The sequence below is a fragment of the Rana temporaria genome, chromosome 4 (assembly GCF_905171775.1).
Source record: "Rana temporaria chromosome 4, aRanTem1.1, whole genome shotgun sequence".
Lineage (NCBI taxonomy): Eukaryota > Metazoa > Chordata > Amphibia > Anura > Ranidae > Rana > Rana temporaria.
In genome coordinates, this window is record NC_053492.1 from 189,587,199 (window position 1) to 189,603,404 (window position 16,206).

The following is a 16,206-nucleotide window of genomic DNA, read 5'->3' on the forward strand; positions in this document are numbered from 1 at the left end:
AAAATACCCCCTATTTTGTAAACGCTATAACTTTTGCGCAAACCAATCAATAAACGCTTATTGCGATTTTTTTTACGAAAAATATGTAGAAGAATACGTATCGGCCTAAACTAAGGAAAAAAAAAATTTTTTTATATATTTTTGGGGGATATTTATTACAGCAAAATGTAAAAAATATTATTTTTTTTCAAAATTGTCGCTCTATTTTTGTTTATGGCGCAAAAAATAAAAACCGCAGAGGTGATCAAATACCACCAAAAGAAAGCTCTATTTGTGGGAAAAAAAGGACGCCAATTTTGTTTGGGAGCCACGTCGCACGACCGCGCAATTGTCAGTTAAAGCGTCGCAGTCCCGAATCGCAAAAAGTGCTCTGGTCTTTGACCAGCAATATGGTCCGGGGGGTAAGTAGTTAAGTGAGTTATTCCTAAAAATTACAGGCCTACAGTATAAAACACCAAATTTCCTTGCAAATAATTGTACCGCTTTCAGCATGTTTTTTCAGACAGAATCATACCGCCAGGGAGGTTAAGAAAGGCCTGGATTCTTTCCTAAATATACATAACCGCTTAACCTCCCTGGCGGTATGATTCTGTCTGGAATTACGTACCAAAAGCGGTACAATTATTTTGCAAGGAAATTTGGCGTTTTATACTGTAGGCCTGTAATTTTTACAAATAACTCACTTAAATCTGACCAAGCAAGAGTCTTGTAGGCATCCCGGGTATGATTTTTTTTTAAAACAAAATTATAAATTATAATATAATAAATAATTATAAATAATTATAACAAATAATAATATAATTATAATAAAAATTATTCAATAATGTAATCAACTCAAAATCACTGAAATGTGCTTAGTTGCAGAATTGTCGCTGTCATTATTTTTTTTTTTTATGACGAATTTCCCCACAAATCGCTATCGCACAATTCTGCAAGTGATTATAATTTATTATCGCTGTTTTCTAGCTGATCTAAAACCATTTTTGACATAAAGGGACACTTTTGGACAATCTACAGTTTTTAGGCAGAAATTACATTTTTTATTTTTATAAAAGTACATGTAGGGCACTGGGCAGACCACTAGGGACAAGGGGGGTGTGTATTTTTTACATACAGTACTGTAATCTATAAGATTACAGTATACTGTATGTAAAGTGTTTGTTTACTTTTTTGAATTTGGCGCCGTTCTCCGCTCCCGTGCGTCGTAACGTCGCAGGGAACGGAGATCGGCGGCACACGGGGAGACTGTGAATCGAGCGAGGAGGTCCCGCTCGCTCACACAGAGGGTGGCATCGCTGGATCCAGGGACAAGGTGAGTAACTTGCCTGTGGATCCAGCGAGAAGGTAAGCCGCGCCGCTGCACACTCTGCACATCCACCCCGAGCATGACTCGGGGTTACCGATCCTAACATAAAAAACCAACCCCGAGTCACGCTCGGGTTTACCGCCAGGGAGGTTAAGGACCGCCACACGACTATTTACGTTGGCAGAATGGCACGGCTGGGCACATGGAACGTACAGGTACCTCCCCTTTAAGATGCCCAGCCGTGGGTCGCCAGCACGTCTACCGGCGGCATGCTTGCGACCCGGTCCTGTTCTCAGTGACCGCGCCCGCGGGACCCACGGACCCAGTCGCCGCCGGTGTCCCCGCGATCGGGTCACAGAGAGGAAGAACGGGGAGAGGTGAGTGTAAACAAACCTTCCCCGTTCTTCCTAGTGTGGCTGTCAGTGATGGTCTGTTCCCTGTGTTAGGGAACGACGATCAGTGACGTCACACGCATAGTCACGCCCCCCACAGTAAGAAAACTCCCTTACAACACACTTAACCCCTACAGTGCCCCCTCATGGTTAACCCCTTCGCTGCCAGTGTCATTTTCACAGTAATCAGTGCATTTTTATAGCAGTTTTCGCTGTGAAAATTACAATGGTCCCAAAAATGTGTCAAAAGTGACCGATGTGTCCGCCATAATGTCGCAGTCACGAAAAAATGTGTAGTAAAAAAAAATGTAATAAAAAATGCCATAAAACTTTTGTAAACGCTATAAATTTGGCGCAAACAATCAATAAACACTTATTGCGATTTTTTTACCAAAAATATGTAGAAGAATACATATCGGCCTAAACTGAGGAAAAAACTTTTTTTTTATATATATTTTTGGGGGATATTTATTATAGCAAAAAGTAAAAAATATTATATTTTTTTTTAAATTGTTGCCCTTTTTTGTTTATAGCACAAAAAATAAAAACTGCAGAGGTGATCAAATACCACCAAAAGAAATCTCTATTTGTGGGAAAAAAAGAACGTCAATTTTGTTTGGGAGTCACGTCGCACGACCGCGCAATTGTCAGTTAAAGCGACGCAGTTCCTGAATCGCAAAAAGGGGCAAGGTCCTTTACCTGCATATTGGTCCGGGTATTACGTGGTTAATATAACTGGATACTAACATTTATAGGTAAAGTTGATCCAGGGAAAATCTGATTGCCTCTCGGGGGATCAGGAAGGAATTTTTTCCCCTGCTGTAGCAAATTGGAGCATGCTCTGCTGGGGTTTTTCGCCTTCCCCTATCGTTATAGAATTGGGTATATGGGATCGTATGTTATATATACTGTATATATATATATATATATATATATATATATATATATATTTTTTTTTTATGGTTGAACTGGATGGACTTGTGTCTTTTTTCAACCTATGTAACTATGTAAGTCCAACCTATGTGTTATTATATTGAATGGTTTGGTCAAAAGTTAGTGGGGGTTATTTATGAAAGGGAAATCCACTTTGCACTACAAGTGCACTTTCAAGTGCAGTCACTGTAGATCTGAGGGGGACATGTAAAGAAAATGGAAAACAGCATTTTAGCTTGCACATGATTGGATGATAAAATCAGCAGATCTTCTCCTCATTTCAGATCTTCCCCTCAGATCTACAGCAACTGCACTTCCAAGTGCACTTGTAGTGCAAATTGGATTTGCCTTTTGTAAATAACCCCCATAGTGTCTACAAACTATGGGATATTTTTATTTATTTTATTATATTTACTAGTAATAGCGGCAATCAGCGACTTATAGCGGAACTGTGACATTTTGGTGCACAAATTGGAAACAAACTGACACTTTTGACATGTTTTGGGAACCAGTGACACTAATAGAGTGATCAGTGCTAAACAAATATGCACATTCACTGTATTTATGACACTGACTGGGAAAAAGTTAACATCGGGGGCAATCAAAGGGTTAACTGTGTGCATAGCCTGTGCTTTCTCACTGTGTGGGAGGTGCTTTGACTAGGGGAAGGCATTGATCCATGTTCTTGCTTTGCAGGAACACAGAATTAATACCTTCCCAACTGACAGAACAGCAATCTGCCTTGTTTACATAGACAGATCGCTGTTTTGCCTGTGTATTGTACAAAAGACCAATATACTGTTCAATTTGAATGGGAATTTGCAAGTTGCAAAGGGCATTTTCGCTTAGGTTAGTGAAATTAGGGAAGCTGTAATGTCTTTTCAATTTTAAGTATTAGGCTGATTTACTAAGGAAGCTAATAATCGTCATACAATATATGTGTATGTTTTATCTGTACATGATTGGATAACTGAACTGAATATTCATGCAAATGTGTGAAGATTCTGAAATCATTTAATAAATAGCCCAAATTAGTGTAAGCTGCTTTATTAGATAGAGGTGTTTGTAGAAGATAGCATGGATGTCTGTGGGTTTAGTTCACATAAAAAATTCCAATTGATGAAGAAGTAATGTGTAGAAAGAATAATCACGTATGCAATATAAGCAATGGTATTATATAGAAATATGTTTTTGACATTTATCTTTCCAGTGCTGGCATGAATTTAAAAAAGGAATACATTTAAATATACATTTTAATTATAATAACAGTAGTTACTATTTCTAATGATTATTTCTACTGGTAGCAATTCTGGTTCAGGCTTTAGGAATTCCCATTTGTTTACATACAAGGAAAAGTATGTCTGAACATCTTGGTTAACAGCTTGCCGACCAGTCGCCACAGTTATACTGCTGCAGGATGGCTTGGCTGCATGAATCGCTGTAGCTGTACGTCGGTCTCTTTAACAGCTATAGCAGTAGCTAATGCGCATGGCCAGTGGCCGCAATGTCCGCTGGCCACCCGCGATCGCTCCTCAGAGATCTAGAACTGGGATCTGTCAATGTAAACAAACAGATCCCCATTCTGACAGGGGAGGCAAGAGAGATCTGCTGTTCCTAGTGATCAGGAACAGCGATCTCTCTGTACCCCCCAGTCAGTCCACTCCCCCCACAGTTAGAAACACCTCCCAGGGAACACCTAACCCCTTGATCGCCCTCTAGTGTTAACCCCTTCCCCGCCAGTGCCCTTTATACAGTGATCAGTGGCTATTTTTAGCTCTGATCACTGTAATAATATCACTGGTCCCAAAAAAGCGTCAAAAGTGTCCAATCTGTCTGCCGCAATTGCAGTCCCGCTAAAAATCACTGATAACCGCCATTACTAGAAAAAAATGCCATAAATATATCCTCTATTTTGTAGGCACTAATACTTTTGCGCAAACCAATCAATATAAACTTATTGCGATTTTTTATTTTCAAAAAACATGTAGAAGAATACATATTGGCCTAAAGCGATGAAGAAATTTGTATTTAATTTTATTTTTTTTGGATATTTACTGTATTATAGCAAAAATTAACAAATATTGTTTATTTTTCAAAATTGCCATTGTTTATAGCGCAAAACAATTTAATCGCAGAGGTGATCATATATGGCCTGGTCATTAAGAGCATAAATCCTTCCAGGGCTGAAAAGGTTAAAGAGAAGTTCAGCAGATATTTAAAATGTTAAATAGACTTAAATACTGGTTCTCAAACCAAGAATGTGACGCAATTCACTTTCACCTGTTTAAGCATCACAGCCCATGAGTTGGACTTTCTTTTTATTATGTCATATAAGGCAAATTGTCAACTAGAATTATGAAGCTGCCAACTTGCAACACAATCCAAGTTGGCAGGTACATATGTACAAATAAGGGGCAATTAGCAATGCAGAAATCCTTGTGATTGTCACCACTAAGAACAAAGGCTCCAAGGTTGCCAACTCACTCTTTTGATTGCTGACACAATTAATTTGTGTTTTAATAATAATAATATTGTACTTGTTTTATTGTTACTATATATTGCATCTTTACATTTTAATTACATAGGGTAAAGTGACAGCGGAACTTAAAAAAAAAACATGAAATAAAAAAAAAAAAATATTTGTAAATTACTTTGCTATATTTTATAGTTTGATGTCAAAATAAACAAGACATGAGAAAAAAGATGAACTTTTGTTTAAATATATTCCTTGCCAAACTAGATAGAAAATATATTTGTTTTATTATATTTTTTTTCTACTTCAGAAATAATATCATTAAATACCACCGTAAGAAAGCCTTGAGTGCCCTCAAAACAATATATGCCTCATGTATGTACCATATGTAATAAAGGTATTGGTTAAAAAATAAACCTATAACAAAAATGCAAAAATGGCTTTAGGGTTTAACTGATTACAGGAAACCTGAAAAAAAGTGCATGGGGTGCTATTCTTCTGAAAAAAGTTGTTGCCTGGCTGCCTTGCTAACAACTCTGTGATTGCAGTGCTTTCTAAAGCCTCGTACACACGATCGTAAACACGATCGGATTATTCGACGGGAATTGTGTAATGGCCGTCTGTTGTCGAAGAATCCGACCATTTGTATGCTCCATCGGACAATTGTTGTCAGATTTTCCGCTGACAAATGTAACATAGCATGCTTTAAAATTGTCTGCCAACAATTGTGTGTTGTCAGGTAAAACTCCAAAGTACAAACAGGCATGCTCAGAAGCAATGCTCACCATAACACAACATTAGCAGAAGTTGGCCAACGGGTGGCGCTAAAGAGCTGAAAAAAAACATAGTTGCGTGTTTGTTGGCCAACGCCCTTCGGTAAAAAGTGCTACGCTTTGTCCGATGAAAATCCGATCATGTGTACGAGGCTTAAGACACTGACCTCGAACAAGTTAGACATGTGCACACTGAAGTATTTTGTTTTAGAATTTCGGTTTTGTCCAAAAAATATATATTTTTTTAATTTATTTTGTTTTGTTAAAAAATGTATTTGCACGGAAATTCTAATTAATTAAGGTTGAATGTGTCAATTGAAACAAAATTGGCGTCCTTTTTTTCCCACAAATAGAGCTTTCTTTTGGTGGTATTTGATCACCTCTGCGGTTTTTATTTTTTGTGCTATAAACAAAAGAAGAGTGACAATTTTGAAAAAAAAAACACAATATCTTTTACTTTTTGATTTAACCACTTAACCCCCAGACCATATTGCTGGTCAAAGACCAGAGCACTTTTTGCGATTCGGCACTGCGTCGCTATAACTGACAATTGCGCGGTCATGCAACGTGGCTCCCAAACAAAATTGGCGTCCTTTTTTTCCCACAAATAGAGCTTTCTTTTGGTGGTATTTGATCACCTTTGCGTTTTTTAGTTTTTGCACTATAAACGTGGCCTGCATTCTGACGTTTTTCACGCTAACCTGAACTGACCCAGGAAGGGGAAGCCATAGAGGACGCCGAGATCCAGCATTTGAAACCGCACTTTGTGCACCTTATTGGACTTATGATTCTCCACCTATCTGTAAGTGCAATATTTTACTTTGATCATTAAATTGTTTTGCAAAGTTGCACTATGGGCCCTTTTCTTTTCTTTTTTCATCCGTTCTGACGGATGGGAAATAGCTTGAAGCAGATCCAGTGTGCTACATACAGTCATTTGGGTGACTCTAAATATACCCGGGTCCAGTCTGACCACCGTTGTGGTCTCCACATCTGGTAAGGGCATTGTTTTGTCACTCAGGTGTGCCTTGGTGGAAGGTTGTGTCAGCCCTGTACTATCCTTTTCTCTGAAGACATTCGCTGTGAAGTTCACTCTTTTAAAGAAGTTTTCTTTAAGATATCTGGGAGCATATGGACTAATACCTCACCTGTAGTCTTTTTTGCTTGCACAATCTCATTCATTCACAGACTTTATACACATTCATATATTGTTTTCATTTACAAGTTATTTTTGTTTTTCACGTGCATTTTTATTTATAGTCAATAGTTTAGTTTCAGTGATGCATAGCAATTGACCTTACGATTTTGTGTCACCTTCACTTATTTGTGTCACGCCAGGAATTTTTTGGTATCACATCAGAATTTCTATACACTAGAATTTGCGCTGTACCTCTTCTTTTCTTTAATAATAGAGCGACAATTTTGAAAAAAAAAAATATTTTTTACATTTTGCTATAATAAATATCCCCCAAAAATATATAAAAAAACAATTTTTTTATGTATTCTTCTGCATATTTTTCATTAAAAAAAATCGCAATAAACGTTTATTGATTGGTTTGCGCAAAAGTTATAGCGTTTATAAAATAGGGGATAGTTTTATGTCATTTTTATTAATATTTTTTTTTACTAGTAATGGCAGCAATAAGCGATTTGTTTTCGGTACTGCGACATTATGGCGGACACTTCGGACACTTTTGACACATTTTTGGGACCATTGGCATTTTTATAGTGATCAGGTGTGTTCTAACTGTAGGGGAGGTGGACTCACTAGGGGAAATGACTGATGGCTGTTCATACATTGTACATTTCTCCCCTGACAGGACCGGGAGCTGTGTGTTTACACACACAGCTCCCGGGTCCCCGCTCTGTAACGAGCAATCGCGGGTGCCCGGTGGCGATCGCGCCCGCCGGACACGCGCACGAGTGTCAGGGACGCTTCAGGGAGCAACGTATAGCTACGTGCTCTCGCGCAGGGGAGCCGACCTTCCGCCGTAAAACGATGGCGGCTGGTAAGCAACCAGTTAATAAATATCATAATTTAAAAAAAAAATATTTTCCTCAGTTTAGACCGATACGTATTCTTCTACATATTTTTGGTAAAAAAAAATTGTAATAAGCGTATCTGATCGGTTTGCACAAATGTTCTAGCATCTACAAAATAGGGAATAGAATTATGGCATTTTTATTAATTTTTTTACTAGTAATGGCAGCGAGCTGCGATTTTTATTGTGACCGTGACATTGTGGCGGGCATATCGGACACTTTTGACACATTTTTGGGACCATTCACATTTATACAGCGATTAGTGCTATAAAACTGCACTGATTACTGTGTAAATGTGACTGGCAGGAAAGGGGTTAACACTTAGGGGCGAGGAAGGGGTTAATATGCTCCCTAAAGTGTGTTCTAACTGTAGGGGGAGGGGGACTCTGTTCCTCTGTTCTGAGAACACACATCAGTCTCCTCACCGCTGACAGGACATGGATCTGTGTGTTTACACACACAGATCCATGGTCCTGCCGTGATTGCGGGCAATCGCGGGTGCCCGGCGCACATCGCGGCCGCAAGGACGTCATATGACGTCCAGTCTGAAAGGAGGGTTCCCGCCAACGTCATTTTACAATGACTCGGTAGGGAACGTGTTAAAAATAAAATGTAAAAAATCTGTTATCCCCGTTAATTTACACGGTTCTCTGGCTCATACAGTGTGAATGAAAGGTTTGTTTGTGAGGCTGGAGTCGGCTGTTACTCTATGAGGATGCAGATGATGTATACACACAGCCGCAGTCCTAATTTGAGAGGTCTGCAGGTGTGGGTAAGTGGCCCCAAATACACACCATACACCTTAGGCCCCAACCTGATTTTAAGGGGACTGTCCCTGATTTGGAGCAATGTCCCTCTGTCCCTCTTTCCTCCTCATTTGTCCCTCATTTTGGTCTGATCTACAGTGCCTTGCAAAACTATTCACCCCCCTTGTCTTTTTACCTATTTTGTTACATTACAGCCTTTAGTTCAATGTATTTTTAATCTGAATTATGTGATGGATCAGAACACAATAGTCTAAGTTGGTGAAGTAAAATTAGGAAAATATATACATAAAAACTGATAATTGGCATGTGCGTATGTATTCACCCCCTTTGTTATGAAGCCCATAAAAAGCTCTGGTGCAACCAAATACCTTCAGAAGTTACATAATTAGTGAAATATGTCCACCTGTGTGCAATCTAAGTGTCACATGATCTGTCATTACATATGCACACCTTTTTGAAAGGCCCCAGAGGCTGCAACACCTAAGCAAGAGGCACCACTACCCAAACACTGCCATGAAGACCAAGGAACTCTCCAAACAAGTAAGGGACAATGTTGTTGAGAAGTACAAGTCAGGGTTAGGTTATAAAAAAAATATCCAAATCTTTGATGATCCCTAGGAGCACCATCAAATCTACCATAACCAAATGGAAAGAACATGGCACAACAGCAAGAGACGGCCGGACACCAAAACTCATGGACCGCGCAAGGAGAGCATTAATCAGAGAGGCAGCACAGAGACCTAAGGTAACCCTGGAAGAGCTGCAAAGTTCGACAGCAGAGACTGGAGTATCTGTACATAGGACGACAATAAGCCGTACGCTCCATAGAGTTGGGCTTTATGGCAGAGTGGCCAGAAGAAAGCCATTACTTTCAGCAAAAAACAAAATGGCACGTTTTGAGTTTGCCGAAAGGCATGTGGGAGACTAAAAAACACCATCCCCACAGTGAAACATGGTGGTGGCAACATCATGCTGTGGGAGTGTTTTTCAGCAGTCGGGACTGGGAAACTGGTCAGAGTTGAGGGAAAGATGGATGGATGGATGAATGGTTCGGCTCATCCCTAGCTGTGTTTACTAGGAGAAGAAATTGATTCTAGTCTAGTTGAAGGAACACAGAATCCATCCTTTACCCCCTGTCAGAACCTCGATCTGCCTTGTATACATAGGCAGAATGCCATTCTGTGTTCTTTACAGATGATCAGTGGGTGCCAGAGGACATTGAGTGCCCAGCACCAGAAGATTGGCTTCTGCTGTGTATATTCACAGCAGAAGCAGCATGTGTGCGTCCCTGTTGGCAGATATGTGTACATGTGATCCTGCACACAGCTGCCGCCCTGTAGCAGTAAAACTATAGGGCGGTCAGCAAGTGGTTAAGGATATTTTTCTTTATTTGGGATAAGCCTGTCAGAATTGGGAGCACATGATGAGACAATGCAGATGCAAAAGTTTTCTCTAGTGGAAACAAAATGTCCAAATGATCAGCAGATGCAGAAATTGAAGCAGCTGAAGATTTATGCAAATCTCAACTTTTTTTATGTAAACGCTTTACTTTACTTTGGCACTTCCTGATCCTTCATTTTGGACAGTGTTGCTGCTTGTTACATTGACATCACATTATAGAAGTGAAAGAGGGAAAGGTCACTCAGACTCTACTTTTCCTGTAAAAATTGAGATCTGTACAAAACTTTTGCTTTCTACATATAATTTTGATGGTTTTAGTGAAGATAAGTTTGAATTGTCTACATCTTTTTTACAAGTTTAGTATTGTACCAAATTCAGGATAAGCTGTTTTATTATTACTGCTATATAATACAAAAGCAGGCTTAAAAAGTTCTGTACCTACAGATTTCACCTTTCATCTGTGTTTAGAATAAAAAGTACATTGCCTGTGAATTAATAAATCATTTTAAAAACGTTGATTGTTATTTATTAGCTTTAGCTTTTTAGCTTTCTTTTTCTTCGAAGTGATCGTTATTGCTAGGGAAAAAGATTCAATTTTGTCATACAAAGGAATTCCACCTAGTAGTTATAACATTGTGGCTTATAAAAATTCATATGAATAAATGATTAACAACTAAAAGTACATTCATGTGAGTTTAAGCCATAACATATACCAGGTCATAAATATGGGTGCCTGATTAAATAGGTAAACCGCACACCATAAAAAAAATGATATAATCAGTTTCTTTATCCTCTTATTCATAAGCTTATGGTTAGGAGGGATTAACTTAGGGTGGAACATGGGTTTGTGGTGAATCCAACCTTTTTACAGGGTCAATGACCTAACTAATTTGGCTGCTTCCCATAATTACAAGCAACTCCCAGCAAATTAAATGTTGGCCTCTGAACTGTGGTCTGTTAGCTTAGACTAGACAATAATTTAGGTTCCTAATGTTTCAGACCTCTCACCAGTGGCGTTGCGTCCATAGTGGGCGCAGGAGTGTCGCCCCCTCTCTCTCCTGCACCGCCACTGAAATTCAACAATACATAGATTCATGCATCGCATGAATCTATGTATTGTCGCAGGTGCCTCTGCCGCCCACTGGTGAGCGCCGGCCATCTGAATAACAGCAGTTGATTGGTTTTTGGAAGTGTCTATCAGAGCCAACAGCTCTGATAGAGGCTTCCCGATTACAGCCTGTGGGCTCTAACCGGCTTCCAAATAGTTAACCAGGGGACGCACAGGGTGTGCATTCCCTGGTTAACGCTGACACACGTCTCAGCCAATCAGGTTCACTGGGTCTGGTTACCGGTAACCTGATTGGCTGAAGCAACATCGAGGGCGGGAGAAGACATCGAGGGATCATGGGGGGAGGATGGCTGACCTGAGAAAGGTAAGTGCTGGGCGTGGGGGCGCAATCTGGTGGTTTTTGAGGGGGCAATCTGGCAGCATTTTACTGGACAAACTGGTGTTTTTTGAGGGGGCAAACTGGCGGCAATTGATAGGCACAGTGGCGACAATTAATGGCATGGCACAGTGGCGACAATTGATGGGCACAGTGGTGACAATTAATGGCATGGCACAGTGGTGACAATTGATGGGCACAGTGGCGAAAATTGATGGCACAGTGGCTGCATTGGATGGCATTGCATAGTGGTGACAATTTATAGACACAGTGGCGACAATTGATGGGTACAGTGGCGACAATTGATGGCATGGCACAGTGGCGACAATTGATGGGCACAGTAGCGACAATTGAAGGCACAGTGGGTGCGTTTGATGGCATGGCACAGTGGTTGACAATTGATGGGTACAGTGGCGACAATTGATGGGCACAGTGGCTGCGTTTGATGGAATGGCACAGTGGCGACAATTGATGTGCACAGTGGCAATAATTGATAGCACAGGGGCGACAATTGATGGCACAGTGGCTTCGTTTGATGGTATGGCACAGTGGCTGCATTTGATAGCATGGCACAGTGGCAACAATTGATGGCACAGTGGCGACAATTGATGGCATGGCACAGTGGCGACAATTGATGTCACAGTTGCGACAATTGTTGAGCACAGTGGCTGAGTTTGATGGGTACAGTGGCTGCATATGTTGGGCACAGTGGCTGTAATTGATGGGCACAGTAGCTGTGTTTGATGGGCAAAGTGAATCTGATTTGATGCTCCATCCGTTCCCCGCTGCCTCTACACCACTAACTGAGTAATATAAGACTGTAAGAGTCACCGCTCTGTGCTCTCCCCCCCCCCCCCCCCAGTGCTCACTGGACTGTAAAGTGGCAGGAACGCCTAGCTCAGGCTGTTGGTGGTGCTCTGAGAGGCTTAGGCAGCTGCCAGTAAAGCATCTGGACGAATCCTGACATTACTATCAGAATCCTTGCAGAGTCTGGATTGGCTCTGTGGCATCATCTGACAGAGGATTTTAGCCCACCTAATTCGGGTCACAGAAGTGCACTCCTATGACCCACAGGAAAAATATGGCCAACAGAGCTTTGGCCATGCTTCTCCTTTAAGACAGCAAATATCAAATAAATCACAACTCTATATATATCAAGATATGTTTTATTTTTTTACTTTTTTAAAGAGGTTGTACATAAAACAACACCTATTGCTTCTTAAAAAACAATTCTGATAATCATTGATGACGGTGTACACAAAGCCAACCCTCAACAAAGGCATTGATTTTATATGTCAAGATAACCAAGTGCTCTCTCCCAAAAGCCAGCCATAAACAATGCTGTAGGCATATAGAATGTTCACAAATATGAAGGAAAAGAAAAAAAAGGGTCACCAATGAGCTCTACATGTTTACCTACTGCTATTTTTCCTATAATGACAAAAAGAGATTATGCAGCTTTATAGCTGATTTTAGTGGACGTGTGGCAGACATATTTTACTGATTGCTATGAACAATAATCACCCCTATCATATACAGGTATGAACAACGTGTGCATAAAAACCTGTTTACCCTTCAAATTAGTTGATCCCATTACAGACACTCTAGTTGCACCTGTTGTAGTTTTTTTAATTTTGTTATAGCCTTTTGAGTGCCAGTTAGTGGGTAATTGACCATTCATCTATCATAGTATCCTTAAGTCTGTGCAATTGCCTGTTTGTTGATTTACACCATGTTGAATTAATTTGTCATAATATATTCAAGTAATTTACAGCCAAGCTGTTTGTGGCTTTATTCCTGTGCATTCTTATAGATCGATAGCCTGTTACCTCTTAAAAGTGGAGTTCCATCCAAAAGTGGAACCTCCGCTTATTTGCTTCCTCCCCCCTCCGTTTCCACCTTTGGCACCTTTCAGGGAGGAGGGGGGAACGAGTACCTGTGTTTGACAGGTCCCTGTCCCCACTTCCAGGGAATGGCGTTGTGGTGCAGTCCCTCGAAAGTTTGACCCCTTCTCTTTCTTTTGCCACCAGGCCAATTAGAAAGCTCAGCATGCTTTGCGCATGTGCAGTAGGGAACTGTCTGTGAAGCAGAAAGGCTTCACTGGCGGTTTCCCTTACTGGATATGGTAGCGGCAGCACCCGACAGCCAATGCAGAGTTTGGCTAGGGTGCCGACATTGTGGGCTCCCTGAACAGGTAAGTGTCCATATATTAAAAGTTTTTTTTATTTCTCCACAGGCTTGAACACCTCTTTAAATCCCCAGGTGTAAATGGCTTTTAGTTTACAGCAAAGTGTGTCAGTGGAAACTGAGCAGTTAAGAGAGTCGTAGCAAAACAGAAAATACATTATCACCGGCGGATCCTGTGGGGGTAAGTGATACACTATTTTTGTCATGCTCTTTCTTTTTACCTTTGTTCATATGCAATGTTATCTATATATTGTTTTTTTTTTTTATGAAAGTCAAATCCACTTTGCACTACAAGTGCAAAGTGCACTTGAAATTGCAGTCTCTGAGGGGTAGATCTGAAATGAAGGGTAGCTCTGCTGATTTTATTATCCAATCATGTGCAAGCTAAAATGCTGTTTTTTTTATTTCCCTTGCATGTTCCCCTTGGATCTACAGCGACTGCACTTCCAAGTGCACTTTCAGTGCAATTTCAAGTGCACTTTGCACTTTGCACTTGTAGTTTGCACTTGTAGTGCAACGTGGTTTTGCCTTTAGTAAATAACCTCCATTGTGTCTGGTAAGCAGTTATACATATTGATTATTTTACGTGTGATTTTGGATTCTGTTGGTAACCAGGTTTGGGTATTACCATAAGCCTTATCTTGACCACCTTAGTGGTAGGTGGGTATGTAAGGATAGGGGGTTTCACCTATGCTATGAAAAAAGCCAGGATTGGCTAAAATGCATTAGCTTCTGTGGTGATTTTATCCTGTACTTACCATGAAGAAATAAACTTTGTAAACTTGAAATGTTCTGGTGTTTTGTGGCTTGCATAGTTACCACATAATCTAACCCTACGTCCTGTATACAAACTACATCTATGGCACAGTCTTTTTTTTTTTTTCAAAAAGTATTTATTGAGTTTTCAAGAAATATAACAGAACAGGGTAAGACAAGGGCATCGTGAAAAACGTAGCAAGAGGGGGCGCAGCCCCAGTAATGCAATGACATTAGATTAGCGAGAACGTACATGTGACATAGTGGAGGCAAGGTTTTCGAAGTCGGGTACCTGGGGAGATTTTGAGGGGGGGGATCCTTGTTCACACGCCCCCAGAAAGGGGGGGGGGTGTCAAGGAGGATATTTGTCTCCACGTAGATAGATAAATATAAATGAGAGTATGAGAGTACGAACTGGTGGGATCTGTAGGGCAAGCATAAAATCAAATCAAAAACTGGTGTATACTAATTAGCTACCAACAGCTATAAGAGACATTGCAACGTTGTGGTGTAGTATAGAACACAGGCAGAAGAGAAAAACTGAAACTAAAAGTGGGGGGGGGGGCACCATGATACAAGCTGCAGCCATTGAGGCATAGAAGGGGGGGAAGGGGGGGAAGGGGGGCGGCGACCTCTGGCTCATCAACAGCAGTTTAGATCATCTGGAAGTGGTGAATCGAGCAGCAGTTGATGGCGGGTCCCCAGCTGGGAACACAGGTGGAGGTGATATAAAGTATGAGAAGGAGTATTGGTCAAAATTGGTGAAGTCCTCTTGAGAAAGCGTAGCGGACATGAAAGGTTCCCATGTTGAGAGGAAACGGGCCTTTACTGAAGCTCGCTGAAAGTCTGTGGTGGCTCCTTGTAGAGGAGGAGAAGAAGATCCCGTAGAATTTGAGTGATGGAGGGGGGTAGAGGAGATATCTAGTTCCTCAGGATCGCCCGTCGTGCAACGAGGAAGCAGAGTAGCGGCCAGTCTTTGGGCGCCTGTGGATGAGGCGGAGCAGCATTGGAGGGGGGGGGGGCAGACCCTTGAGATCTTTGAAGTAGCAGGGGGTCCCAGTATCCAAATATGAGGAGAGGATCTTTTGGCAGCCTCAGTAGAGTAATTTGAAAGACGTAGGCCAGGACTTGGTCCCAAAATGTCGAGATAAATGAGCATGACCAGAACCGATGTGCCAAAAAAGGTTTCTAGTGATGGCACAGGGGGCAGGAGGCACCGTTCGAGTCCTGCGATGAGCGCAGATAGGGGATGTGAGCCCGGTGGAGGATTTTTAGCTGGATTTCGATAGGGGTTATCCGTTGGACTTTATTGAAACCGTGCAGCAGTTTGGGTATCAGGTCCTCGTCAGGAAAGTCCTTGCCCCAATTTGCGGCGGATGAGGTTGATATTGACGGTAGGGCTTCCAGGAGTAGAGGTTTGTAAATGTCCAAAATCTTATAGGACACTTCCAGGAGCAGCCGGTCAGTAAACGTGGAGGAAAAACGCTTCGAAGACTCACTGCAAGAGGACCGTAGGTAGTTGATGCATTGCCAGTAGTGGAAAGCATGGGACTTGGGCAGATCAAAAGCCTCGGCAGTTTTTACAAAACATAGGGGGATGCCAGTTGAAGAGTCACATAGAGATGAAAAAAGTGAAAGTCCCTTATCCTGCCATACTTTGAAGGGTTTGTGATCCAAACCCGCGGGGAAGCTGGGGTTGCCTTGAATGGGAAGATGCCGTGACATGAAGG

At 41.2% G+C, this 16,206-nt stretch overlaps 1 protein-coding gene across 1 annotated transcript in view; it reads right to left on the bottom strand.

Annotated features, from left to right (window-relative positions):
* The window catches only part of LOC120935683 (IgGFc-binding protein-like), a 193,103-nt gene extending 178,570 nt beyond the window's left edge, over positions 1-14,533 (bottom strand). Inside the window, exon 1 of the mRNA XM_040347737.1 lies at positions 14,479-14,533. Within this exon, the coding sequence (XP_040203671.1) occupies positions 14,479-14,533 (55 nt within the window). The remainder of the gene's footprint in view (positions 1-14,478) is intronic.
* Between the last annotated feature and the right edge of the window lie 1,673 nt (positions 14,534-16,206).